Source organism: Temnothorax nylanderi, unplaced genomic scaffold (assembly GCF_030848795.1).
Source record: "Temnothorax nylanderi isolate EJ_2023f unplaced genomic scaffold, tnyl_v1.0 TNYL_tig0026_pilon, whole genome shotgun sequence".
Classification (NCBI taxonomy): domain Eukaryota; kingdom Metazoa; phylum Arthropoda; class Insecta; order Hymenoptera; family Formicidae; genus Temnothorax; species Temnothorax nylanderi.
In genome coordinates this window covers 1657130-1684575 of record NW_027249088.1, presented here as the reverse complement: position 1 = coordinate 1684575, position 27446 = coordinate 1657130, and the positions used below count along the sequence as shown (strand labels likewise).

Here is a 27446-nt window from a genome sequence, read left to right as displayed (position 1 = left end):
AAATATCAGTTGTTAGCTGCGTGATCAGTAATAGTTTCAATCTGCTATTACTCCGATTTAACGTGGTAGCTGCGAGAAACGCCAATAACAGACGTAACATTTTCGAAGAGGCGTTCCGTAAAAGTTAGCACGTGAAATCCACGGTTTCATTGGCGGTTTTATATGTTTATCTTTTAAATTGCTGAACGCCCTAAGATCGACCGCCCTATCTCACCAATGTTAATAAGAATACGATCCGCGAGCTGAGAAATATTAGCTGCCCACGTAGAAAAATCTTTTTCCTGCCTCGCAGGCCGCCATCGCGTCCTCTAGTCCTGGAGCACGATACCACCTCGTTAAAGAGTCGAGTTATCGGCGACCAGTCCTGGTTGCCAATACTAACCGCCTACTCGTTCGTCAGGGGCGGTCCTACCTCTATGATCCAGGAACGTGCGAACAACGAGCCAAAAGCTCTCCATTGTGCTTCAAATCAAAATAAATCCGTATATTTTATATAATTATGATATGTATTACACAATATATACACATTAAACGTACAAACATGTATATTGAAAAAATTTTTCTGTTCTATACTTGACAGATTATTTTAAACAAGCATTATAAAATTTTAGTTATCGTACTAACATTATTCTGTATTTAATTTAATATTATGAGCGGATATAATATTTAATGTTTAATTTTTAATATTATTATAATTAACAAGTATATTAGAAAATAGGTTTATAATTCTCGAATAACGTAAAATTAAATTTAGAAAAAGATAAGAAGGGAAGAGAAATTAAGAAAGATCTCATTGTGATACCAGCAATTTTTTTATTTCACAAAATATCGATTAAACACCATTTATTCGCACGTATCCTCCTTTTCACTTGTAAATTATTTTTATACTGTTTATTTGTCATCATTATTGTCATTCTTATTATATTTATGTAAATATAAAATCACAAATGTTGAATAACTTCCGCTCAAACTTAAGATTCCGCCTTCGCGGAATTGTTACATTAATAAGACGACAATAAAGCATTTACATACTGAATATAAACGAGGAGGAGGAGTAGGAGGCCTTGTCCGATATGCCGAGAGAGAGAAGAGAGAAAGGGTCAACGTTGGCGATCGAGCTTCGGGGAGCGGGGGATCGGGCGGGCCTCGGTACGGGCCTGGGAGGCGGTGAGCTCGCTAGAGAGACGACTCGGGACGACGACTGGCATGGGCCAGACAAACAGACTGGCACTGGCATCGCGAGAGTCGTCAGAAGTCACCCGCGGTGACCCACGGTCACTCACGGTCCACCGACGACGGGCGTACGCCGCTGGTTCCCCCGAGTCTGCATCGACAGTCGTTGACAGACGCTCGATCGCACCTAGCGAGAGATCGTCCGGATCTCGATCCTGGGTGTCACCGATCCCGACGAGCGCCAATCGTTTCTCGTCACGTCGACGATCGGCAATCAACCCTGGTGTTGTTTGTCAGTTTTGCGAGCACCATACTCTCGATAGAGTGCCTCGGAGTGTTGAGCAGTGTATTGCAAAGTTCCAAAGAAGCGTCCGGCAGAAATAAGGATATTCGGGAGAAGTGATTGTTTTTTCTGTATTTTTTTTAATATTAGAAATTAATTCGAATTAATAGTTGGATTTTTAAATTAGTAAAGATTTGGACAGTTATTGCGGAGTTTATAGCATTGACGTTTTGTACTGTTTGTTGCGAGTGAGAAGAGCTTTCTTGAAAGGCAAGAAGATTCAAGCTAGATCTGGAACCAAGACTTAGCGGAGTTGTTTCGCGACGTAAACTGGAGTTGCTATTGAGGAAAAACAGTGACGGTACCGTGATTCGACAGAAACGCGCGACGCATCATCGGGGAAAGCGCGATGCACGGCAAATTTCCCGCTTCCCTCATCGAAGTCGTCGAATCCCGGCACAGTCGTAGCGACATAGAATTTCTGGCGCGCGCCGACAAGAGCGACGATCGGGACAGCCGCGGTCACCGAGATTTTCATGGTACCAGCGGACGAAACGGCGGAGCGAGTCGTAGCACGAGGTCACCAAGCCGCTAAGGACACTCGAGGACGAAGAGCGCTGCCTGTAGCCGCGTGTGTGTACGTGTGTGCGCGCGCGCACGCGATGTCCATTCCTGACAACGAGACCGCAACGCGCGCAATTGCCGTGCCGGGGAGCGTCGTTGATCCAGATCACCGTTCACCAGGATCCGTATCGATCAAGATCACCGTTACTCAAGAATCTCGACCGTCGGCTCGCGATGGGATCGTCGAGTCCCTAGATTTTCAGCCACTTTAGATTCTTGAACTTGTTTAGCTACTAAGCACGGACACTCTCCGTCTCGGTAACCCTTGAATCGTTCGCTCGAGGTGCCCGATGACGTTTGAATAGTTCCAGAACTTTCGTGCCGTCGCTGAAACTGCGGGAAGATACGACGCCGCGGCGTTCAAGAAAACACGGGAAGAGAAAGGTGAAGAGCCTCCCTTCTTTCGCAGATAAATGAGCGGAGGAAAGTGAGGAGAGGAAAAGAAAGAAGAATTTACGAGACGGAGAAGAGGAGAGAAGTCAGAGAACTCTGTTCAGTGATTAAGGCACGAGCCGAAGTATCTTGCGGAGTGAAAGAGGAGAAGGGAAAAGAAAAGTCGATAGGAAGAAGAGCAGGGGCTCGAAGAGGGAGGCAAAAGAACGTTGCGATTAAAAGATACTGATCTCCCCTCGACATAATCATGTCAGTCCAACCTCTTTCCGTCCTGCTGATCCTCGCATCAATCCTCGGCGATTTGACCGTTGGTAGCGCCGAGAAGATGAGCGGTTTATACGTGGACAACGGATACGATCAGACGATAATCCACCGTGTGGTGGATCAGCGTGAGAAACGCGAGGTGGAGCACGAGATCCTGAATCTGCTGGGGCTCCCGGAACGTCCGCGGAACACCGTCGGCAGACCCCCCCAAGTCAGGAGGTCGGCGCCCAAGTTCCTGCTGGACATCTACAAGAACGCCCTTGGCGAGGACGAGGAGGAGAAGCCCATGGCGCATCGTCACAAGGCCGGGGAGTTCGACCTCAGCGGTCAGGATCTGAAGGCGATCGATCAGAGCGATGTCATCATGACTTTCATGACACACAGTGAGTTTGAATCAAATCGATTGAGAGAGGAGCTTACCGGAGAGTAACGCAGAGCGAAACTGATAGATTTATTGATTAATTTGAAGTCGATTTCTTCGTAGCTGGAGTGTCGAAGCATCTATTGCTTCTTAATTATATATACTTTATATTTTATATATTTATATATTTTTATATTACATATTTATCTTATATATCTTATCTTATTCTTATATATTTATATTATTATATTATTATATGTTCATGCCTTTCGTGTGAATTAAGCTTTGGATGCGTAAATAGCTTTGAAAGCAAAAAATAATTATTTAATTTTAAGCAAACTGTTATCTTGCCCCTTACTTTACTTTGAAGTTTAAGCTAAGTATATTGAACTTTACACATATATTACTAATTATTAACGTATATATATTTAACGTTGAATATTAAAATATTGAGAATGCAGATCAAATCAGGTTTTCATCAAGATAGAACCGGCGCTAAATTTCTCGAAGAATCGGCTCGAAGAATTAATTGAAAATGAGATTTTGTGCGATACACATTTCACTCGAATAAATATCTTCGCATTCGTTCACCTGCAATGGTTCGCTATTCACATCAGGATCTCAAGCGCGAAACAGTTTATTCAACGCGTGGCGATTTCTGCTAAGAAATATGAACATCCGCCATCGTAAAAAGTTGCGCATGTCCAACGCGGAAACATGAAAAACAGGGAATATATTTCGAATTATTCTCCTTTTTTACAAGGATCGTTTCTGCGAAGAACTTTAGGTCGAATTTACTGCTGCACAAAAGAAGGTCCTTTAAACAGCCTTTAAAGTTCTTTATGTTTCAAATGCTAAAACATGGCGCATCTCTTTGCGATCTCCGAATTCCTCGTGCCAAGTAGTCCCCGAGAAATGTCCCAGCGCGGCAAAGTCCTTTGACAAGACAGATTAAAGCACAGGTACATAGTTTTCCCTTTCGGGCACGTTCCTGAGGTGTGAAGTCACGAGGAGGAATGCGAGGCGCACGTAACGAGTTCTCGAAAATCGACCGCGTTGTCGCCGTTTCGCGATTCTGCGATTCGAATTAAAAAAAAAAAATCGTCAACCCGATGAGGAATCTAAGAATTCTCCCCATCCTCCCTTCTTTCTTCCTCGCTCATCAGATTCCCCGGAAACCCGTTATTGCCTCCTACCCTTCCCCCTCCTCTCGTTCTCTCTGCGCGTTCGTATGTCCGGTTTTCTATTTTGCTGTCGTCCTCGTCGGGGAAACGGTGAGGAAAGTTCTAGGCTGCTCGACGCGAAATGCGGCGTGCATATAAATCGGTATAGTTATACCTGCAAGTGACATCCGCTGTAGGTGCGAGATAACGAGAGCGCGAGGTGAAGACAAAGATGGTTAGGTCAGGGGAACGCGAGGGACAGAGGGACAGAAACGGAGGATCGAGATCAGAAAAAACAAGGATAGAAAGGATTGACTCGGAGTGCATCAATCGCCACACGGGTTGCACAACACGCGAGCGCGGACCCCGCGCCGTGTAGGCCCCCATACGTCTTATATACAAAGTCTCTTCTCTCCCTCCGTTCCCCTCTCACCGCCGTGTTTCATGGGATACCCCCCTGGGAAAGACGAGTCAATAAGCATCTCTCTTTCCTCGCGCGCGAAGCTACAGGCAGGTTAAAATGTCTCAACTTGGGGGCCCGGGCTCGTCCCCTCCCATCCTTTTGCTCCTTTTTCCCCTCCGCTCCTTCTTCACGCGGACAGCGGGACGGGCCCGGTTGCCCGGAGGGAGACGCGCGGCTACGAATTATGAAGATTAGGATCCTGCTGGATCTTGGAGATGGATGGATTCGCGGCGGAACTGAATGTGTGTAACGGATCCGTGCGACCGGGGGGATTTTTTTCGGCGCGATGTCGATGGCCGTCTGATCTTTCCATTCATTCGCAATATACGAACGTGTATCAATTAAAACCCCCCTCCCCCTTCTCCCTAGTTTTGACATCGTATCGAATCTGAACGCATGACGGCAGAAATCTGTTTTAGAATCACTTTTAGAAAAGATTATACATATAATTTTTTTCCCTTTTTTTTTTAAGATTCTATTGAAGATGTGACCAGAATTTCGCCCGCTGTATCTCAAGAATTAAGAAAATACGCGGGTAAGAATTATTCTACCCTTCTCTCGTCATACCGTGTACTGACGCACGCATACATACACATTAGGAAGACACGGCGGAGGGGGAGACGATGGGAAGGTACCGCGCGGTGGCGGCGGGCGGCGGCGTAAAAAACAAAAACGCTCGCCACAGAACGCTCCACGGACGGTCCCAAAAGCTATTTGAGACCACCCCGAGAGCCGAGGAGGCCCCGGCAATCTGGTACCGTTGGAATGCGACCGTCGGAACGAAAAAACAAAACAAATTTTTATGTCCCCCCTTCCCCTCCATGCCCGCTCGCCTCGCGTCTCCGTTCAGATCCAAGCCGCCCACTTCAGCGGAGGCATTAGGCATTACTTAGAACCCCCCTTCCCCCCCCCCTGAGTCTACCGCGAAGGAAGGGTACTTCTCCCCTACCGCCCTTCCTTCGCTCGCAGGGCGGCAACCACTTTGACGGTAAGAAAAAGCTCGATTTCACGCTGCGAATTGTCCACGGTTCATTTCTAAGGGCCTCCTCGGAGAATTCAGGTGGGACTCACCAAGGGTCCCATTATCGGCCCCGGAGCTCTTTCGTAGAAATTTCGTTTCGCGATAACGGAACGTTATCTCCTCGTTGGGAAGAAGGACTAATTGACCGCCCGATGTTCCCGTAGAAATGGTTCGACCGAAGTTCTGAGTCATAAGTTTCAAAGCTTTGCGCCGATAATCTAGGCTGATCATTTACACGATCGTTCTTAAAGTGGACTGCATTAGGTAGAATCTTCCGGTGAGGACGGAGAGACAATTTGTCAAGATATATACCAAGAACGTGCAAAATACGTCCCTTCCTGAGACCTTGTGCTGCTGTAACTAAATCATTTTCGGATCGTTATCTCTGTCTAACTATTTTCAGCAAGAATGAATTTCAGAACATCCCCATTCAGTAAAACTTAGAAACCTAAAATCGAACGTGAATATACGTGAGACATATGATTTTTGTTGCGTGATTACTATTGTGAGCGGCCACTCTCCGAATGGTGCCCGTGCTGATCGCAGACTTGTAATTTAAAATAGATCATCACGTCCCGCCGGTGAGACACGAACGTGGGAAGAGGCTCTGGTTCGATGTGTCCGAGGTACCACCTGAAGAATACTTGATCGGCGGTGAGCTTAGGCTGTATCACCACTCACACATGAGGAATCGGAGGATCCATAACTCCTACACAATCACGGTGTACCGGGTGTTGAAGACTGAGAACGGGTAAGAGAAGAATTATCCATTTTCTATACTTCCAGATAATCTCACCGGGGTATTTAAGCGAATTTAAGAATCGCTAAGCAACGCAAGAATCTGGAGATAGGATTTTAATGAAATTTTTCGAGAGGTTTAACGAGAGTTAAAAAAACATCTTCATGTTGCGATAATAAGACCGAAATGAAAGACGGTACTCGCTGTTCGCCCGCTTTGCCTTGTGCCAAGGACGCCTAAGGTTAGACCAATTTCACGTTCCTCCGGGCATCCTTCGCGGTTTTTGACATCGTCATCGTACCCCTAATTAGGAGGTCCTTAATCCTTCGCCGAAAGAGTCTCAGGCATTTGTTCTACCTGGAACGTTAGGGGGAAAAACTCCAAGTATTTCGCCGAACGTTCTTCCTAGTATATCTTCGACTTCTCCATCTTTCTCGTTCGTATCGTATACATCTTCCTCGCTTAAAGGACGAGAGAGACGTTTTAGCTCCTTTTCGTATTGTGTGTGTATTGCAAGATGATTTATCTTGCGGTTTGGCAGTTTAGGAAACAATTGTGCGCGGATAACGCGCAGAGCGGACGAGCGGATAATCGGAAATACATCGTGGATACAGATGTAGCCGTTAGCCGCAGGGCCACCGGCGGGGACCAACCCGTCCCGGGTGGGAACTGAATCGTAAAAAGGAAAGCGTGGTGAGTTAATCCGGGAGGGCAAACCTCCACGCCGGCGGTAAATGGCGACGGTCTGTCTAGAGACGCTCTATCTAATGAACGTGCAGCTCCGTCCTACAAACCGTGAGTCACAAGACGCTCCGTCGCCGCTAATGGCCGTCGTAACTGTGCTTTTAAGTACACTTTTCAATGACCCTTTTTATTCGAAGGGAATTTAATTCGAAGAGAATTGTCCCTTTTCACAGATCGTCGCTGCACCCGGCATTCCTCGGTACTCGGAATCACGCGGGTCTCTAGTTGTCTTCAAAGTTCGACATTCCGGAGAGTAAGGAGCCCAAAAATTTCTTAGATTCCAATCAGCGGCTTTTTCGCTGAGAGAGTTGAACGAAGATGGTTCTACAACAAATTTGTGGGACCGCGAACTAATCCTTCCCTGAAATTTTGCGTCGAAGATCTACAGAGACGTTCGCTTCTGAGGTAGCTTAGCGTAATCGGCTTCAGATCGAGGCATTAGACCCCGCGCTAAACTCCTAACACATCAGATACGAAGGTCCAGTTATCCAAAGTTTGGATCTTTCGTTTCGCAAGTTTCGGCCACCTAGTACGGTCTCTTCTAGCCGTTTGATTTATTGCCGGGGGGGATTGAGGGGAGTGACAGGCCGAGTGCGCGTCTCGCGTCGTCCCCGTTTCTCTTCCCTCCCCGGAGACTTTTGGCACCGGCGATCTGAGCCTGACCGATATACAGGCCCCGACAGGAAACGCTATTCCGTAAATTGAGGTAAATTAGCCGTGGAGACGGGCTAACAGGCTCTCCTCGCGTGTTTCTTCGTCTCCTCTGCCTACGCAGTTGCGCTCGGCCGCTGCTGCGTCTATCTTCTTCTCACTCTCCTCGCGCCGGCTCTTTCGGCTCTTTCCATCAAAGTCAAACTATGCGTGACGCATCCTCCACCTCCTCCTTTTTCTCCCCCCCTGCCTCTTCATCCTCGCGAGACAAGCTGGCGACTCGTTGCTTTCGTAATGAAACCTCTTCGCGGCACATCGTTACGAACATGAATGCGGAATTCCAATGATAAACGTCGATAAGCGTTCTCGAAAAGTTACATTTAACAATTGAAACGACAGGATTGGTCGTTTGTAAATGGAAGTTGAAGCGAAGCTTCGAGAATTTTAGAAAATTTCTTCTATTGATTCGGAAATAGAATCCTTTTGTTCTCATTTAATTATTTTTTTAATAGATATGTATGTTTAACAATTGTTCATATGTTGCTAGCAAGAGCCATAAATATGTTCGTGCAAATGGATATATAAATCTATCCAATCGAAATCTTATTCATTGTCCAAGAAAGTTTGGATGTTTAATCGAAATTTGGGTTTATCGCAAATCGATTTCGTTCGATCTCGGTTTCGTCGGATGAAAGGAAGCCATCGAGGCTCGACCCCGAAGAACGCAGAGAATCTCACAGTCCGTTCAATTACGATAATCGATTTGCGGAAAAACGATAAGAGTTAGACGCTGCGAAGATCATTTGCTTAATGAACAATGATCGGCGTGTTTTCTCTGACTGAGGATCTTATTGATACGCGGCACGCGCGCGGCTTCGCGATTAATTAGAAATTACAACACGTGGAATCACGACGAGGCATTCGAGCGACACGTCGTGCGTGACGATCGGTGTTGTTGAGCGTTGGCTTTACATCGTGTTTACGTACACGGAGTATACGTCTATCTATTCACACTAAAGAATACTTGTCGTTGCACCGTAATCAGTAATGCCTGTGGCGATTTTATGTAATCGAGAGACTGAAATTCTCCGCATTTCTTGTGTCCGTTTATTTCTAACAATGTAGATTAACTTTAATCTTGGTTCAACTGCTTTTTATCTTTTTCTAGTTTTAAGAATTAGAAAAAGATAAGAAGAGTAAGTTGAACCGAGATTAAAATTAATCTACATTGATGGAAAGAGACACTAAACGAATCGAAGCTTAAAAATATGTTCTAGGATATATCTTACATAAACGTAGTTTTAATTTGAAGAATTTCTGAGTATGAATAGCTATTAGTAAAATATTAGTGCGTATGTGAATATCCACATTTGAGGATACGTAGTCTTTCGGAATCACTTATTCATTCGTGTAGTACAATCAGTCTTTGTCGAATTGCCCGAAGTCAACTTTCGAAATAGGCTATTAGTTTATATTACTTACTTTAACTCTTCCTAACTTGCTCACATTTTGGCCTTTGACCTTCCTGTATTGCTTTGCTTCCCATATTACGCACGAGCGTGACTTATTTACTATTTAGGCTGTTAATTATTGCAACTCTTCGATACTAAGTCAAATATATTTTTCGCCATCGTATCTTGAAATAAGATTCGTTGAAATAAGTTCTCGTAAATTTAGATGAACCGTCAATTAGAAAATTCACTACAACGATAAGTTCATACGCATTCCTATATTGTTTGTTGCAAATTTATCCGGGAGCGGGATAGAGATACAGCTCTCTCGTCTCAATTTCAGGATTCGAGAATTACAGTACATCGATGCCGTAAATGTTACGGACAGCAAGAGGGGCTGGCTGACATTCAACACCACCGAGGCTCTTGATCACTGGATAAACAATCCGGAAGGAAATCGAGGACTGTATCTCTCCGTACGCGATGAACGTTCAGGTAAGCGCTTTTATCTTTTCTAATTTTCTTCCATTGGACTGTTTTTGTCTTGAAAAAAATGCCGCAAGATATTTATTTCTCATTTGGATGAGAATAAATCCACGCTATTCCCGTAAAGACAGATGTAGCTGATGTATTATTAAAAGACAAAAAGAAGATATTTATAAAGAAAAGAATAGGCAGAACGTCCGAGTAAGAACTCTAAACGCGAATTAAATCGCAAGTCTCTCTTAACGTGTTTCCATCCGAACTTCTTAGCCCGACTTCTTAGGAACGGCGTGCTAAATATAGAACGGCTTCCGGTTTGATAATAAACACGTTCGATATTTATCGAAATCGGGTCGCGAGCGAAGTATGAGAAAACTCAAATCTTAACTCTTGATTGTCCGGAAATACGCCTTTCATATCTATCTATTCTTAGGCGACGAAAGTAATAATAATTAAAAAGAACAATCAATCGATTTCCTATATACGAGTCTCTCGGAAGCCAAGTTAATCAACTCCACTTTTTGTAAATTTTAGTATACATGATTAGTTTATAATTTCGTCGATTTTCTTAATCTGTTATTTGAGTCGATCGGTTTGGCTTCCGAGAGCCTCATAATATTTTAAAAATGTAGATAGGCTTCAAGTGTTTTATTTGAATTAGAGGAACGTATCTCTCCTTGTTCTCAACTTCTCACACGCCTGGCGGTCATGTGTATTTGTGTGTTTCTCTCGTGTACTATTACCTGTTCAGCGCTCTCATTGCCATACCTTTGTGCTAAAGCACGTGTGCGTGACACGAAAGATTAGTAGCGAGTTGACAGCTTTTGAATCTCGAATCTCTTCCTAGTTTTTCTGCACTTGTGACTCACGAGAAGAGACGCTTACTTACTTGTATTGCGTCTCATCGTGATTTAGATTGACGAAAAATCGCATTTCGTAGCGTCGAAAATATCGAATCTCCTTAATACCACGAAATGACACTTTTCATCAATTCAAATCATTAATTAAAGACTTTATTACATTGAAGTCAATATTACAAATTTGCAAATTTATAAATAAAATGTCGAAGCTATATAATTTCGGCGTAAAGTTTTTTTGTAAGTTTTGTGGCTTTGCCGCGCTTAAGGTAGTTCGATGATGAAACAACTTTTGCCAAAAGTGATAGGTTTTATTTTTTATATCGAAAGAAGGAACTCTCCTGAATCGATTAAGCCCAGAAAGAAGATAATTCACCGTCCCGTTCTCAAGATATTAAATTTCAAAATTAAGTGGTTTTAATGATTTTAACATTGGTCTAATAGGAAAAGAGGTATAGTTTCCTATGAATAACACGAGTTCGCGAAAAATCTTTTGCCACAAATGTCCGAACAATATATATCGATGGAAAGAGGACACTGTGAGAAAGCCTATAGTTGAAGGTGAACACCATCCACCGTACAGTTTTTTTTTAATTAATAATTAAAGTTGAAAACTAGTCAAGCGACGCGTTAACACACACTTTATTTTAATCTATTTCAGGCAAAATATTATTCTACAACGTAAAAATTACTTACTAATGGTCTTTTTACGTCGTTACGAAGCTTTGCGATGCGTTATTCTATTTTTTTATAATCATATAAATAAAAAAATCATAAACATTGTTTTGACTTCGGCCATTCATCATCGAACTACCTTAAATTATCATCCGACTTTTACTTTCAACATCTTTCTTTATTTCTTTTTTTACAGTTTAATATAATTATATTTGAAAAAACTTAAGCTTGTTCTATTGCTTTTGAGAAGTTAAACGTTGTTTGACTTCTCTTGATCTTGCTTGCGATTGACTCGCACACTTTGTTACCACACATCATCTGCGATGGCGTCGCCTTGTCTTCCCACGCTGATGAGATAGACTCACTCGAGAGGTGCTCACGTTATATTCAAGAGAACAGCAGTTCTCTTGAGTAGGACAGGAGAGAAAAAAAAACAGAGAGAAAAAGGTGAAGGAAAAAAAAGAGATACGACGAAAAGGATTGGGCTCGATTTTGTTATTGAATTTCTAAACGAGAATTGTTACCAAGGAAGATAGATAATCTACACCTGTTTGTTAGATTATCGCGATGAAAATTCCGCTCGATTTGGTAACACAACACAGCTGCCGAGCAGATCGTAATCGAGCTAGTCATAAGATATTAATCGTTTAGGAATAACATAAAACTATTTGACTGCGAGAGTAACTCTTTATTCATTTAGTTTCAAAAAGATCGTTCTTTTGTTATCCGAATTGTTATTTAAATATTAAAACGCCTTTATTTCGGCAATACGGTCAAAGTATATTAACGCAATCTGCCAACCAAAAAGTTCCTACCCCGGTTCCTACACATTTAGAAATGCCTTTATCGCAATTTCAAAATTTTGCAATAAATAGTAAATGCCAAAATTTCAGGAGAAGAAATAACAGTATAAAAAGTAAAGAATTTTATGTTTGCAATAACTAGCTTCATTTGTAATTCAAAAGATATATTAAAATGTTTTGTATGAATCTTTTGCCTCTCGTAAGTTGTTGACTGCTTCTCTTAGAAGAGACCAGCAATAATCACTCATCATGTTTTCGTCTCACTATCCTTGATAACGAGTCTCCAATAATTGATATAAGTCTCGTTCCATTTAGTCCAAATTTGTATTGCCAATATGGCCTAAGATGTTTTAAATAGAGTATTTATTGATTGAACAAAAACAAAATAAGAATTTGTAAACTAGCGTTATTATATTTTGTATGAAAATTGTAATGAGATAGTGATGGGCAACGTTGGATATTAATGTGGATATAAATATCGAATCAATCACAAATAGCGCGTACGTATTCAAGCATGTTACATCTGTACATGTGTGTACGTGTGTACGTGTGGTTTGTTGTTCGCCGCGCCTAGATTATTTCATTACTTGCTCTCTTTCTCTTTCATCTGGCTTCTCTCCTCGTTCTTCTCGTCTCGCTCTTCAGAACCCGCAACCGGTTTACCTTTGATCGTTCAATATAAAACGCAAGATCAGAGAGTCACATGCCTCTCACGAATCTTTACGCCTGATTCCTGCCTCTCTCTCTCGCTCTCTCGCTCTCTCTACCCCTCTCTTTTTCTCTCGCCGCGTGTTTCTCCGCGTGAGAAACTCCAAGGATACCCCACTTGTGTCCAAATATAAGCTAATTCTAAATATAAACCAACAATAATTATGCATTCTTTAGCCACATCCGTTTCTTCGAGCGCACGAATAAAATTGGCAGTGATTCTTTATTGAAGAGATGAAGCATCAGCAATGACGCTGATTATTTCGGCAAAGTTGTGAGTTCGAAGATTTATTTTAGGTAAAAATTCAATCCATCGTCCTGATCCATGCTGATGGTAACAATTGGAAGATATTCTCGTCAGTTACCAGGTATCGAATAAGACTTCAGTTTCCGAACTCAATTTACCTTGCGCGAATAGGAATGAACGCGTAAAGCTGAATGAAGAGTTTTATTACCCTAATATCCGTAATCGCTTCTTTTTCTCTCTTTTTTTAGTCTTATCCTGCGCGAAACCGCTGAATTCTCTGAATTCGGATTAATAACGAAAGGAGAAACAGCGAGATCGTCCGCGAATGATCCCGACGACGTTCGCCAAGTGTAATCAACCTTTTAATTTACAGCTGCGATCGGCGTCGGCGGCATCGCGTGTCCGCTTTCGAAAACCGTAATTACGTTCCCTTATGCGGCTATACGCGTATATGTACAGGAGGTAGAGCGTGGATTTAATGGCCATTTATCGCCGCGCCGATGCGACCAGCCGATGCTGGACTGCTGGAGCGTACGGGAAGGATGACAAAATTACTTGACACAGAACTTGAAATACGTCGCCTCGGAGAGGCAGGCAGCCGTGCGCCACGGTGTCCGGCGCATTCCTCAGGAGCAGCGCAAAGTGCAACAACTGCGGCGGCAGGTGGCCGCCGCAATCACGGCGAATGCGCATTCCTGCCGGTCAATTTACTAGCTTTCTCGGGCCCGCGCGCACCGCGGTACTGCATACGGTACAAGCCGGGGGGACGGTACTCTCCGGGCGCGAGTGCGACCGGATCGTTTGCATACACGATCGTTCGAGCGGCGACGAGGCCTCTCCTAGGCATTCCCGATCTAGGCGCCGCGATCGGGATCGAGATTTATCGCGGAACTTTTCTTCTTTCTTAAGACTTCATTCGCCGAGAGAGATAGGGTCGCGAGGAATAATCCGAGTCCGCGTAAACGGGCGCGATAACTTTCCAACGAACGAATTATCGGCGTAATGGAGTTGTAATGAAAAAAATATCGAGGGATCCTCCGGACTTCGATCGTGAAAATGAAAAAAAAAAGAAAAAGATAGATAAGCACGCGTGTCCGCTCGATGAATCCGATTCGCTCGAACGGACACGAATTTTGTGCGAGGACCTCTTGTGCAACAATCCTGGAATTTTCCAGAGCAATTAAAACGAGACGACTGAAACGCGCGTTGGAAGTGAACGTCTAAGATAAGCCGGGCTTGACTTTGCGCCGGGATTCTTGAGCGTTCAATATTCATGAAGGTTGACTATTAATAATACCCGAGACGCAGGCCATTCTAATAAACACGTATACCCGATACATTCCACTTACGGAACAAAGATTCGAAATATGTGAGCCTCCTGTTTTCGCAACGCGATTTTCGCAGAACGTCTCTCTCGAGCGCGTCAGGAGTAACGATGCATCGATATTTCTAGCGGCTTTCAACATGTTTTCCTTCTCTTTATGTATTTTTTTTTATATATGTATTCTCTCTTGTTTCCTCCACTATTTCAGATATGACTCTTTCGTATATCATTATTTTACTCTTCTGTATTGCTTCAGTCGATCGTATCTCTCTGTCCTTTGAAGAAATATATTCGTAGAGAAAAATAAGCTGTCATTGCTGCTACCAGTTTAATGACTTCATCCGTTCATTCCTTCAATTGATGTGTTGTAGCGCACGAAGTGAAACCGGAAGATATCGGGATAGCGGTAGGACTCCGTGGTGATCCGGACAAGCAACCCTTCATAGTGGGTTACTTCAAGAGCTCGGGCGTAAGGGAGGCCAAAGTCCGACAGAAACGCGATGCTAAGAGGAAGAAGAAGAGCGAGGTAACTAGTTGGGATTACCGAAATAATCCTTACACTGGTAAGTATGGGATACAGCAATCCCATTTAACTTATGTACATTTACATATAATTAATTTATATGTGTACCTATATGAAATATAAATTTGATTTTTTTTCCTCTTTCTCTTTCTTCTTTTTCGTTTCTGTTCTCTATGTCAATCGGCAAAATTCATAAATGAAGAAGCTATACGTGCAGTGACGAAAGATAATATGTTTTCGCAGATCCTGGAGCGCAATATTCACGGACCTGCAAGATCCAAACGTTGTATGTCAGCTTTCGCGATTTGCAGTGGCAGGTGAGCCATTAATCAGCGTATTTTAAAGCCTCTGGTTCCCTCGCGGCAGCCGTGTCGGATTACACGGTGTCACAGGCGAGGAATCGTGTTTTTTCTACGAATCCGACGAGTGCGCGCGGTGAGGGACCAGCAGGCGCCTTAGATCATACATGCGTCATTCCTTATACCTTTTATTTCGTTACGCAGGATTGGATTATCGCACCGGATGGGTATGACGCGTATTACTGCAGCGGGGAGTGCAACTTTCCGTTGAACGCTCATATGAACGCGACCAATCACGCGATAGTTCAGACTCTAGTGCACTTGGTGAGCCCAGGCAAGGTACCCAAGCCGTGCTGCGCGCCCACTAAGCTTTCGGCCATTTCGGTTCTGTATTTCCTGGATGAGAGCAATGTCATCCTGAAGAAATACAAGAACATGGTCGTTAAGAGTTGCGGCTGTCATTAGATTGCGATTTCCCGTTCACAATGGAAATTGAAGAAAACAGCACTCTTTGATGCAGAGACCAGCGAAACCAGACGGTAATTTGGTAATTGAATAAACAATATATTTCCTGATTGCTTTCGAAATTCTATTATTCGGGTTCGATCTTTCGGACCTTCCGAAGCCTAAAGTTAATGATAATTCTTGAAGGCCTAGCAAAAGGTGACGTTAAAGGGAACACGTGACTTCCTGCTTTAAAAAAAATTAATGAATATTGACGAATGTAATGAAAAAATAATATTTTTGTGTGTTGGACCCACGATTTTACCATTTTACCATAAATCAACGTGCCTGAGTAGATTGTTGTTTAATCATTATACAGGGTTTCTCATAATTCGCGGACTACCTCTTGTGGGTAGACTCGAAAAGTCCTGTGCTATTTTTGCAGTAATTAATGAGATAATAATCAGTAAAGAGCGTGTGTCTGCGCGATTCGGCGAGAAGAAACCTAGTGCTACACAATGATTGTGGTTGCAACGCGTAACGCGAGGAACGTGCGTCTAGCAATCACAAATAATGCATAACGCTGTCTCTTGTCGTTGAATCACGTGGAAGCACATTACACGCTTATTTGCAAGTCTTTGTTAATTATTGAGAAACTCGTAAAATGGTAAAGGACTTCTCTATCCAGTTTAATCCGCTCTATCTGCACAAGAGATGAGACGGTCATTATCAGACACCCTGAATACACAGTGTCCCATTAAGATTTTCGCAACATTTAAGGATAGATTTTTGTGGTCACTTTGAGACGAAAATCTTAGTACAAAATGTCGAAGCTGTAACAGTTTTTGTGTATAAGTATAAAAATTAGCGAACAGAGTCGTCTAAAATTTACGCGCTCAAATGTGGTACAATTCACAGTGCTAAAAATGATAGTTAACTGCCGCCTATCTTGTCGAGATAGAGATTACATATGCAAAGATAGTGAGATCGCTCTTACTGATATTTGCACAAATGCATCTTATGTGTATAAAATAAACAATAAATCTCTGAAAGAAATGTCACCCGACAGCGTTTTTTTCTTCTGTTATTTTTAGTAAGATGCTATTATCTATATAGACAGTGCGAATTTTAGCAAAAGCGATCTCACTATTTTTGCATATATGTAATCTTTATATCGATATTGACAAGAGAGGTGACGGTCAGTTTTCGTCTTTGATACTGCGCATCGTACAATAAACTGCGCGGATACTAAACATCTTTGAAAAACACACAATCACAGTTTGCTTGAAAATGGGAGTGCCCAAACTATTATTTGAGAAACTCTAGCGAAAAGGCATCAGACGTTTTCTGTACCTGAGTGTGCGAACCTTAGGCGACCTGATTCATTAATGTTAAATGCTTATAATTAAAAAACTATTACAGCTTCAATGCTTTGATATTAGGATTCTCTCAAAATAATTTCAGAAATCTGTCCTTAAGCGTTGTTACGATCTTTACGGGTCACCCTCTGTATGTGTAATTCTATTTCTAATAATATAAAGAACTAGCCGTAAGAGTTTTAGTGCATAGAATGATCAAATCAGTCAGATAAATTTTAGAATAATTAAGACACACGCGAGATAGCGGTTCAAATGATAAAATCTTTTGATATCCCGATTTTTATGACTTGATACGTTAATTTGAATTCAGTTACATCGTATCGATGATACGCGCCACTCCATAGTTTTCTCATCGCAGGTACGATCGAATGACCGTATTACGAAGTCATTAGAAAAATAATGTTCGAACAGTATTCTTATTGCGAAGCTTCCTGTCATCAATCTTATTTTAGTAGCAATATTTACGAGCAGTCAGCTAATTCACGACACAATAAGATATCTCAGTATATGGATATGTCAACCGTAATTCTGAGTTTACAGATGTCAAACTTTGCACGTGCAGAAATAACGCAAAAGAAAGAGAAGCTGTTTCCGTAAAAAGATTTCTTTAAATAAACCGATTTAATTCTTGACAAAGAATCAGTACTCTCTTGGTGGTACCAACGATTACCAAATAGTTTTTGTATTTATAGCGTAAGCCGTGAGCGCGTAGGTGTATTCAAGTGGCGTAAGTTATTAATGACGAAGCTCGTATTAGTCACATAAGCATGTATAAAAGCGTACAATTATTATATACTCATATTAATTCGTAAGTTTTGTATATCGTCATTGTAAATACACTGTTGTATATATACTTCCTACGTTTCTGTACTTTATATTTGTACGCATAAATATAAATAAATTTTAGAAATGCGGGGACAATCAAATAAAATTCGTAATTTTCTTACGTAGTCCTCTAAATAAAATCAGAATAAAGTTCAACAGATCCGTAATGCGCTGTTTGACAAAAAATGTCTTTTTTTAGCATAAGAATGAGGGTAATCGTTTCTTTAGTTTTTGGGGCGCTGAATACGTTTCTTTTTAATACAATTTAAATTGTATACAAATAATAGTATGGGTTCTCTCGATATTTTATTAAAATTCTTTATAGCTTTTTACATACTCGCTCACTGACACAATGTCAAATTTAATATTTAGCTATAATATAGCTATAACATACAAAGATAACAAAAGTTTTCTTCCCCCAATATCATTTATAAAAGTATAAAAAATGTCTGGCAGATACCTTAAAATAAGCAATGAGCAAATTTGCGAATATCACTAATTATCAATAATACTAGTAACATCACATCTGTAGAAGATTCCATTTTTGGAGCACAATATGCAATTTATAAATATATTTTCTTGAGAAGAAATATCCTTTATATAAAAATATGTATAACACACTAGAATCTTCCACATAACATAGTGTAAAACTTATGAACGAATAAAGTAATGAAAGGAATTTGCGCATATGTTTCCATTTTCACATTTGAAAAACGGCGTATTCGTCTGAGTCAGTATTAAATATTAAAAATATAATATGCCGGATAAAACCTGAGTAGGAGGAGTCAATTGTAATTTATTACAAATATGATTGACTACTATTTCTTATCCTTTGTCTTAGAATAGAACCTTACACTTCATGCTTTTTCAAATGAGTAGAAATGACACTTATCGCATTTCATTACATTCTTATATATATAACCGTGATTTTCGGTTATTACAATAATATTCGAACATTACAATGATAATTTATGCTACCACGTGTAACATTCCTGTTAATAAGACACAGTTCATCGAATGTAGCAGCGATATGATATCACATACATGTATGCAGAGTGTTTCAAAATTACCGGACGTCCTTTTTACAGATTCTGTGGATCACTCTAAGACGAAAACTCTTATGCAAAAATGTTGAGGGGCCTTTGATTATAGAAGTATTCAAAGGTTGAGGCTAACCTAATAGTTGTTAAATGGATTTTATGCAAAAATGTCAAGGCTATAATAGTTTTTAAGTGGGAAGCACTTAAAGTTGACCATTGAATTTGTGAAAATTTATACGCGTTTAAATACGTCACACAGTACTAAAGCGCCAAATTAATTGGTCAACTTTAAGTGCTTCCCATTTAAAAACTATTAGCCTCGATTAGCCTAAAAATTATAGCCTCGATATTTTTGCATAAAAATTTTTCGCCTTAGAATATTCCACAGAATCTGTCAGTGAAAGAACGTAATTTTTGGACACCCTGTACACCCTAATATGTATCTTAAGTTACCTCGTAGGCTTAAGATTTTTTATCTTAATTCTACTAATCACAACCGTTGACTTATAATCATTATTATAAACGTTACACTTGTCACTTATATACGGTTGGCTTAATGTATATATTTATATCTATTTCAGAAGGTCGTATAAACTCTACATTGAGCGTCTTCTATCATTGGCAAGCAGCGTGATTTGTATTTGACTATATCCCTCTTTCATATCAAGTGCTCTAAAAGTGCAAAATGTTATTTTGAAATTTATTTTGCATCCTGAAGGCATCACACATCAATTAATTGCAAAATGAACTGTCTAGATCGACAATTATTAAAGTAAACAAAGTTTCCAAGAATCCCAGAAATGTTTACAACAATATGTATGTATAAAAATATTAAAAGATTTAAATTTTTCTTGTAATAAGTAAAAAAATATTGGTAGAATATACTACGTATAAACGACGTCATAAAGATGTCTGAACAAGTGTCCAAACATTTTCAAAACTAATTAATTTTCACATTGTTGGAGTTCTGAAAAAAAAAAGATAAGTATTTACACACATCTTCATATTTACCTATTCTTCTCCACTTGTTGCAGAGACAATCTGTCTCTTTTCTTTAGATACTTAATTATACTTGTGTAACATGACACTTTGTTACCGTTTTCAGAAGAAACGGCAGAACATGTAATGAGCATTTCTTTTTTCGATGCACCTTCAGAATTTAACAATATCCCATAAGAATAATTTGGCGGTGTTCCATAATAAGTAATCTGTAATAAATATGATTTTTTTTTATTTGTAAGTAGAAAAATACTTCGATGTGATAGATATTTACATAGATCCATTGAATTATAATAATACTGGCACACGCACCACACACACAGTCGATAGGAGGAAAAAAATTATTTGAACTTTTGCACAGATATTATATTAGAGTCTATGGAATTATTGTTCTACAAATATAGTATTACATATAGCATAGATAAGCATAGATGTATATAAGTAGACTGCGTGTTCATAGGCAACATTGAACGACATATATATCTGATCAGATATTTTCTCCGTCACACAATATACTGGATAAGGACGATGTAAGAAAAATATGAGAATGAGAGAGAAAAAGAAATCCACATTTCTTTAAAAACAAAAAAGTAATTACTTTTTGTATAAATTACTCTTCTTTTTCTGTCCACCAACTACACAGACCGATAAGGAAAGCATCTAATTTATTATTGTATTCTTTTTTATACTGTCTTAACGCCTCTTATACTGTCTTAACGGGAGCATGCAGTTTAGCCATATAAATCTATATAAAGCTATGCATATAATCTAAGCTTATAAGTAACGAAATTTTGATGGGAAATGTATAAAGCGTTTACTATGCAATGAGAATGAAATGAGACACATCGTGCCCACTGCCCACTCTTGGCATAAACTTTGATATATTATATAAGGACATATATGGCTAATACTCTTATAATATCTTCCCAATATTATAATTCAATAAACAGGTTTCTACCTGTACAGAGATCATATATAAACCATTTATGGCAACTTCGATCGCCATATTACTCTCCACCAAATGAAACTTTGTGAACTCATATTGATGGTTGTCATGTTCGCTTTTAATCCAAGGCCCGATATTATAGCTATCTAAAAAAGAGAGAAATAATTTTTTATTTTTAAGATGCAATGTGCAACACGAATATCTCGTATTTATTCACACATATATAAGAAATAGTTCAGTTGTTGAATTCTATATATATGAGCTCGAAAAACACTAGAATCATGAGATTTTGTTCTTTAATAAGAACTATACTAACCAAGACAGTCAAATCTGTTGAAAACAGATCTATTTCCAGAATTTTTATTACAAAATTCGTCGGCAAAATGCCAATAGAAACGTAACAGATTTGTCAGTGGAATATAATAGTAGACTGACGTAACAATTTAAAGAATACATTCCGTTTAAATGGTTACAAAATGACAGGTTCTGCTCGATTCTGCCGACGATCTGCTGGCAATCTGCCGTCAGATTAGATCAGCAGATTGCCGGAAGAATACAAGTTTAACGTAGGCGATTGGCACCAATTTGTCGTAATATTCTCTTTGAATCTGCTATCATACTGCTTTAACATTTTGTTTACCTGTAGGAGTACGTGTTAGATTAAAATCTAGTGTGTCCATTCCACCTTTGAACGTAGCTACTAATGGTAGTAATGGTTCTGTAAGATAAATTGAAATTATTTCTCGGCGGTAGTTCCTTTCGTTTTCAGATAAATTGCATTGAGTTAACTCAGCGTTAATCGATTAAGCAAAATCGATTAACCGGCACAACAGTAATTCATAATTCAGTTTGTTCGTTCAATCACGAATGGAAAATATTAAAATTAATATTGATAAAGAAAATATACTCGATCTGTGATTGTGTTTGTGCCCTCTTCTGTTCTGTCGCCGTTTTTCACCTTTTTTCTCGCTCCGTCGCCGTGTTCTACTTTTTTCCTCGCTTTGTCGTTTTTCACCTTTCTCCTCGCTCTGACGTTGCTCTTCGCTTTCCTCCCTGCGCCGTGTTTCATTCTTTTCCTCACTCTGTTGTTCTTCAGTATCTCTTACCATTCTTCGCAATCTTATCATATGCGGTTCATCCCATACGTCACGGTTCAATTCGTGATCGCTGCTTATTTCACCCTCCGTCGTTATATAATTTTTCATTTCAAAACGCGGGAAATTTCGCTTGTTGTTGAAATCCAAGAACAACATTTTCACCAATTTACTTATCAATCTCTTTGATCTCTTTGAAAGATTACTCGCATTTCTTTTAATTGTATTCTTTTTATAATATGTTGATCTACTGACATTTCTTTCAATTGCATTATTTTCATGATATGTCGATTGATCCGAAACTGTCTGATTGTAAGGCATTAACATAACAGTGTCGGTACGTACATCATCTCTTACTTCCATTTGATTGGAGTGCTCGAGGGTAAAAAGGTTAACAGAATCGTTATAATCTGTTGATCGCTGGAATCGATTTAACTCTTCAACACGATTATTTTGATTGCCTTTGTCTTGACACATCAACATGAGGGATTCCACCTGAAATATGAAAGAGATAAAAATATTGTGTTAAATACTGAATGTTTTACGCAGGGAGTAAGATATAAGGAGACCGATCTCCATACTTGGCTATCCGCAAAAACCTGGCCTGATTTTGGGCGAAAGTTGAGTGTTAAATGTTACCACTCGCAGCGCTTGTGTTCCATCATTGGTGGGTCACGTGACGATCCGTTTCAATGTTCAAGTGTCAACTTGGCGACGACAGTGGGAGCTTTCCAGCAAGCGACACAAGTCGACACAGGTATCGTTTTGTCTTTGTTACTCATTGCCGAAAAAGAAAGATAGAACGACGTTTGTGTCGGCTTGTGTCACTTGCTGGAAAGCTCCCAGTATGTACTTCAATGTAGTAAAATTCTAACCTTACGCATCGCGTAATTTTGTTCAGCCGCCTGTCACTAGAGTTCCTATAATAAGAGTTAGGACAAACCGCCGCCATGTACAGCCAAATGTTATAGCTTTGTCTCACTCCCACTTACAGCTTGTCTCACTCTCACTAACTTGGCTGAAACATATGACGGGACCAATAAAAAATCGTCACCACATTGGCTTAACTCTTATTATAGGAACTCTACCTGTCACCAGCAGCGAGGGTACTGTTTTTGGAACACCAGCGCCACCAACTTTCGCCCAAAAATTGACCACTTTCATAGTACGGAGATCGGTCTCCTTATATCTTACTCCCTGGTTTTACGCTTTCTCATGATAATAAAAATTCTACTGCAAACGTATAAAACTCACTGGACAATATATTGAAGAGACATTAAAAATTACTGCATTAACTCTAGTAAAAAAATTTTCTTAAACTTCTTCACACAATTTTTCAAATAAATTAAAAAATTTTTCAGATTCTGTACATATTAGAACTTTACTTTTCAGAAATACTGAGAAAGTCTATATCTTTACCAGAATTCTTTATATATGTAAATTCTGAAATATTCTAAGATTTCCCGTTCTATAATTCCCGAAAAAGACTTATAAAATTTGAAGATGTTTAACCCTCGAAAGCTACACTGAAACAAAGTCTCAGGGATCCCAACGAAATTTAGAACTACGTTTAGAACTATCATTTATATTTTTTAATCGTGTATTTTTTGGTAATAATTTTTTTTTATAAATTCTAAGATTACCATCATAATTCTCAGAAAATTTACGAACGATTGAAATAAGAAAAAAAAAACAATACGTTGATTGTTTCGAAAGTTAAAAGTAAAAAATGACTGGGGTTCTCCAGATCCCAGTGCTTATGCAAAAAATAAGCGTGGCCTGCGAGGGTTAAGCTATTTCTTTTTAATCTTTATCAATTTAAAATATAAAAAATTCTTAAAAATCTTATGAGGTATAAGATTTTCTTTCAGGAAAGCCATCATTTTTTAAGAATATATTCGAAAGAAAAGGATAAAAGTTGGAAATTACATATAAAGATGACGTTAAATACTTTTTTACGTCCACGATTTGTTATCTGATACATGATTATGCGCGCTAACGCGATCGCTAAGTAGAGCAGGCTGCAAAATAATTCGTACACGTAATATTCGTCGTATGCACATTTCGCACGATAAAAGGAGTGGATGATTAATTCTCAGAGCATGTCACAATATCGCACTATCGTGCTTATTCAGAATCGTTAGGTTTCAGACGCGTTCCATTTACGTAGTAAACATGTTGTAGGTGACACAGAAGCATATATAGAGACAAAGAGATGAAAGGCTGACAATTTTCGACGCAAGGAACATCCGAAAGAGTCTCTTATTTATTACTGAAATAAATGTTTCTCACCTGCATTCGTAACTCTTGCAGTTGTAGCGATATTATCGCTGATACGCCCATCAATAAAACAAATGATGTGATAATTGAAACGTAGAAAAGCTTGGAGAAAAGTTCGGGAACCTTTACGTTGATATTCAGGTTCAAATTTTTAATATCCGTGTTAATCTTTTCTGAATTGTTTACTGACGGGGAGACGTTTATTAATGTCATCTTTCCCTCAATCGTCTAATCCCTTTTAAATCATGCAGAAATCTCCTTATCGATTACTCAGGAATTACATTAAGACGGGTCTGAAATATATTCAAATGCAAAGTTATGCTAGTAATTAATCGACGACTAATTAATTTCTTATCAATATAATTCTAACTTCTTACGCGTATAAAAAAATTCTTAGAAGAAATGACATGAACTATATACATATACGGCATTGTAGATTATAATGTAATTATAATATAATATAATTATTTTTAATATTTTTAATATTTATAATGCAACGCGATTAGACAGCCAAATCTATTAAAAAAGGATTGAAATATTGATAAATTTTGTTGGCTAAAAGGCTAATGCGGGATTTGCGTTTATCTGCAATGCGGATGGAATTTATTTTAAAATTTTATAAACCAATTATATTTCTCTTCTCTTCTTCTCTTGAAGAGTAATGCTGCATGATATATTCGCAGATGCGTAAGAATGTTTTATGACCAATCATTCTTTTTTTATTCTTTGGGAGAATAGAGTAGTTAAACTAGTTAAACCTCAATTAATTATGTTAATAAAAAAATATAGTTTTTAAGTATTGGATAAATCTGACCGTCGAGTACTATTAAAGCATTCGACACTACTATTATTATTCAATAATTAATAAATAATTTGTCGTACGTTTATTAAACACATACTTGTATTGATGCCTATACCTGCTTTTCTAAGTAAAGACTGAGCCCAAAGAAAAGCATCTGTAAGAATATCATGCCTAATCAGAAACGAACCCTAGTTTTCCTTTTTCTTTTCGAGGAAAAAAAAACAATTTTTCACTTTGAGACATTCTAGGACACTTCTATTTGTCATTTCGCAGGTATACTGCTATTGCTTTATATTTAGTGTAGTACCTCGGAAAGAAAATATGTTATTTATTTCAATAGAACCAAAGATCTTTTAAAGAAAAGGAAAAAATCGAAATAGGAGGAAATTCAAATAAATGCAAAAACATGTGATATTTTGTCCTATCACAGTTCACGTTCTTGTAAGAACGTATCTACACTCGTATTCAGATTTTAATTGCTTTTTGTTGTTATTTAATTCCAGAAAGCCTTTTTTACGTTCTATAATTTCGGAATTATAAAATTAATTAAAAACATATAAAATTTCTTAGTAATTGAGTCTCAGAGGAGAAAATAAATAATAATAATATATCCCTCGGTTAATTTTAAGAGTATTTAAATAAAATATTAATTTAATCTTAGTTTCAAAAATATGTAATATTAAAATTTCGAAAATATTATGTTAATGAAATGTTAACGAAAATATATTAAATTGACATAGTAAAATGAGATACAACAGAGGTGTGTGAATTGTGATTGGTATTGAATTGTATTTAATCATCAGATCCACTATAAGACGCGATCTACTATCTAGCGAAATCGCGATCGCAGATTATTTTTCTTGACCCCAACGCCACGTGTAGATCTTACTCTACGAAACTCTACCGGCTGAGTTTACGACGTTCATTGATAAGCGACGCACGGACATGATTATGCTACTCGGAAACACAGCTGCAACTCGATGTCACGAACAGGTAGCTCGGATGTTCAAGGGTGTGAGGGACTGTTATCAGAACTCGCTTGGGACGCTCAGCTCGGTAGCAAGCGACACCATGAGGAACGCGTTGCTCGCAGAGAGCTGTGACACGCTTCCCCCGCTATTTTCCCGCCATAAATAACTACATCTCATTATATGTCGAGATTAGACCATAATTAGAGACAGTTTACCCGTCTCTTGTATACGTTACTAAAATACGTATACAATTTATTTAAAAAAATATATTTTTTGATAAGCTCAGGCATCGAAATAATTTCTACAAATTCTGAAATATTCCCTATGTGTAACACCACGTGTTTCATGTTCACGACTTAATAATTACTTAACAATTAATAATAAGTATTATATGACTGTATAAAATGAGAATAATAATTTTTTTTACTAAATCTCACACCAGTTTTATTAAAAAATAATTGTTTAATCATTACCACTCCCTAGAAAATGTTCAAGTTATTGAAAATTTGTGTTTTTTTTACTAAAAATACACGTGAAATTTTTTTTAATTTAACAAATTACGAAAGAGGAACTATTATTTGTCACGATGTGAAAATTATTTCTTCGAAAGTCGAGATTTTTTATTTATTCAGACCGTTAATTATGCAAAAAATTCCTATGCAAATGTTGAGAGTTAGAAAAACAGAGAGCATAATTTAATGGTTTAACTCGAGAACTTAAGAAACTTAACAATTAGAACAAATTTAACTCGAGAACTTAAGAACTTCAATGATTAAAGCAAATGCAAGTGACATGTGTACTTACCTGAAGGACATTCCAGCTTTATTTTGTGGATCATCGATCAGCAGGTATCAGATCCCTCGGAGCCGACCCGCCCGAATGAGAGACGCGCCAGATCTTTTGTTTACTTGTGTCCCTCGCAAAGTTGGGTGACGCTCACGCATGCGTGGTAAAACAACCGCTAGCAGACGCTATTGAAATTTCAGTCGCGTACATATTTTATTTTAATAAGGAGTATCGTCAGACCTTTCATCGAAAAGAAATAAAAATTATTAACGTAACAGTAGGAAATCTCTTTTATGGAGTATATATATCACAATTTATGGATAGAAACGATCAAATTTATTAGTTCGTTGCGTTTAACCGGCTTATCACAAGAACTACACATTTAACGAAAGTGTTAGAGAAAGTACACGGAAAATTTTCCTAGTATTTAAATAAATAATATAAATTATTATAGACTATATAAATTATACATATTTTGTAATTTTAAATATTAATTCAATAAATAGTTTGATAATAATTTGCGGGGCACATTATGTGTAAAAATTAATGTATATAAAATTACACACAATATTAATATATAATGTTAGCTAAACATATATCTATATATATGCTTAATATAATATTTAATATG

General features: G+C 38.8%; 2 protein-coding genes across 6 annotated transcripts; one reads left to right on the top strand and one right to left on the bottom strand.

The window, feature by feature from the left end:
* Positions 1-1218: 1218 nt before the first annotated feature.
* On the top strand, positions 1219-19929 carry Gbb (glass bottom boat). Of its 3 annotated transcripts, XR_011717657.1 has the most exons (8): positions 1219-3120; positions 5197-5259; positions 6310-6496; positions 9674-9825; positions 14799-14990; positions 15194-15267; positions 15454-15788; positions 19519-19929. XR_011717657.1 is itself a non-coding variant. In XM_071701601.1 (7 exons), exons 1-7 carry the CDS (start codon positions 2721-2723, stop codon positions 15712-15714), a joined length of 1329 nt encoding a protein of 442 aa, XP_071557702.1. In that variant the 5' UTR covers positions 1219-2720; the 3' UTR covers positions 15715-18003. The 3 variants fall into 3 exon arrangements, 2 of the variants coding, with proteins under 2 accessions (XP_071557702.1, XP_071557703.1); XM_071701601.1 differs by lacking the exon at positions 19519-19929 and having other exon boundaries at positions 15454-18003; XM_071701602.1 differs by lacking the exons at positions 5197-5259; positions 19519-19929 and having other exon boundaries at positions 1220-3120; positions 15454-18003.
* On the bottom strand, positions 18185-26931 carry LOC139770001 (uncharacterized). 3 transcript variants are annotated; one of them, XM_071701598.1, is made up of 7 exons: positions 26834-26931; positions 24269-24549; positions 21790-22471; positions 21523-21600; positions 20895-21028; positions 19949-20145; positions 18185-19609 (listed from the first exon to the last, which is right to left on the bottom strand). In XM_071701598.1, the coding sequence occupies exons 2-7, from the start codon at positions 24467-24469 to the stop codon at positions 19534-19536; spliced, it is 1368 nt and encodes a 455-aa protein (XP_071557699.1). In that variant the 5' UTR covers positions 24470-24549; positions 26834-26931; the 3' UTR covers positions 18185-19533. The 3 variants fall into 3 exon arrangements, with proteins under 3 accessions (XP_071557699.1, XP_071557700.1, XP_071557701.1); XM_071701599.1 differs by having other exon boundaries at positions 21841-22471; XM_071701600.1 differs by lacking the exons at positions 24269-24549; positions 26834-26931 and adding an exon at positions 22558-23867.
* Positions 26932-27446: the final 515 nt, after the last annotated feature.

Bases quoted from the DNA above. Each gene is read 5' to 3' on its own strand.
- LOC139770001 (XM_071701598.1), bottom strand. From the start codon at position 24,469: ATGACATTAATAAACGTCTCCCCGTCAGTAAACAATTCAGAAAAGATT. The intron at 21,601-21,789 runs GTATATTTTCTT...TTTATCTTACAG, and splicing joins CAAACACAATCACAGATCGA to AACCATTACTACCATTAGTA. The intron at 19,610-19,948 runs GTAAATATGAAG...TTGCACTTTTAG, and splicing joins CAACAAGTGGAGAAGAATAG to AGCACTTGATATGAAAGAGG.
- Gbb (XM_071701601.1), top strand. From the start codon at position 2,721: ATGTCAGTCCAACCTCTTTCCGTCCTGCTGATCCTCGCATCAATCCTC. The intron at 3,121-5,196 runs GTGAGTTTGAAT...TTTTTTTTTAAG, and splicing joins CATGACTTTCATGACACACA to ATTCTATTGAAGATGTGACC. The intron at 9,826-14,798 runs GTAAGCGCTTTT...GATGTGTTGTAG, and splicing joins CGTACGCGATGAACGTTCAG to CGCACGAAGTGAAACCGGAA.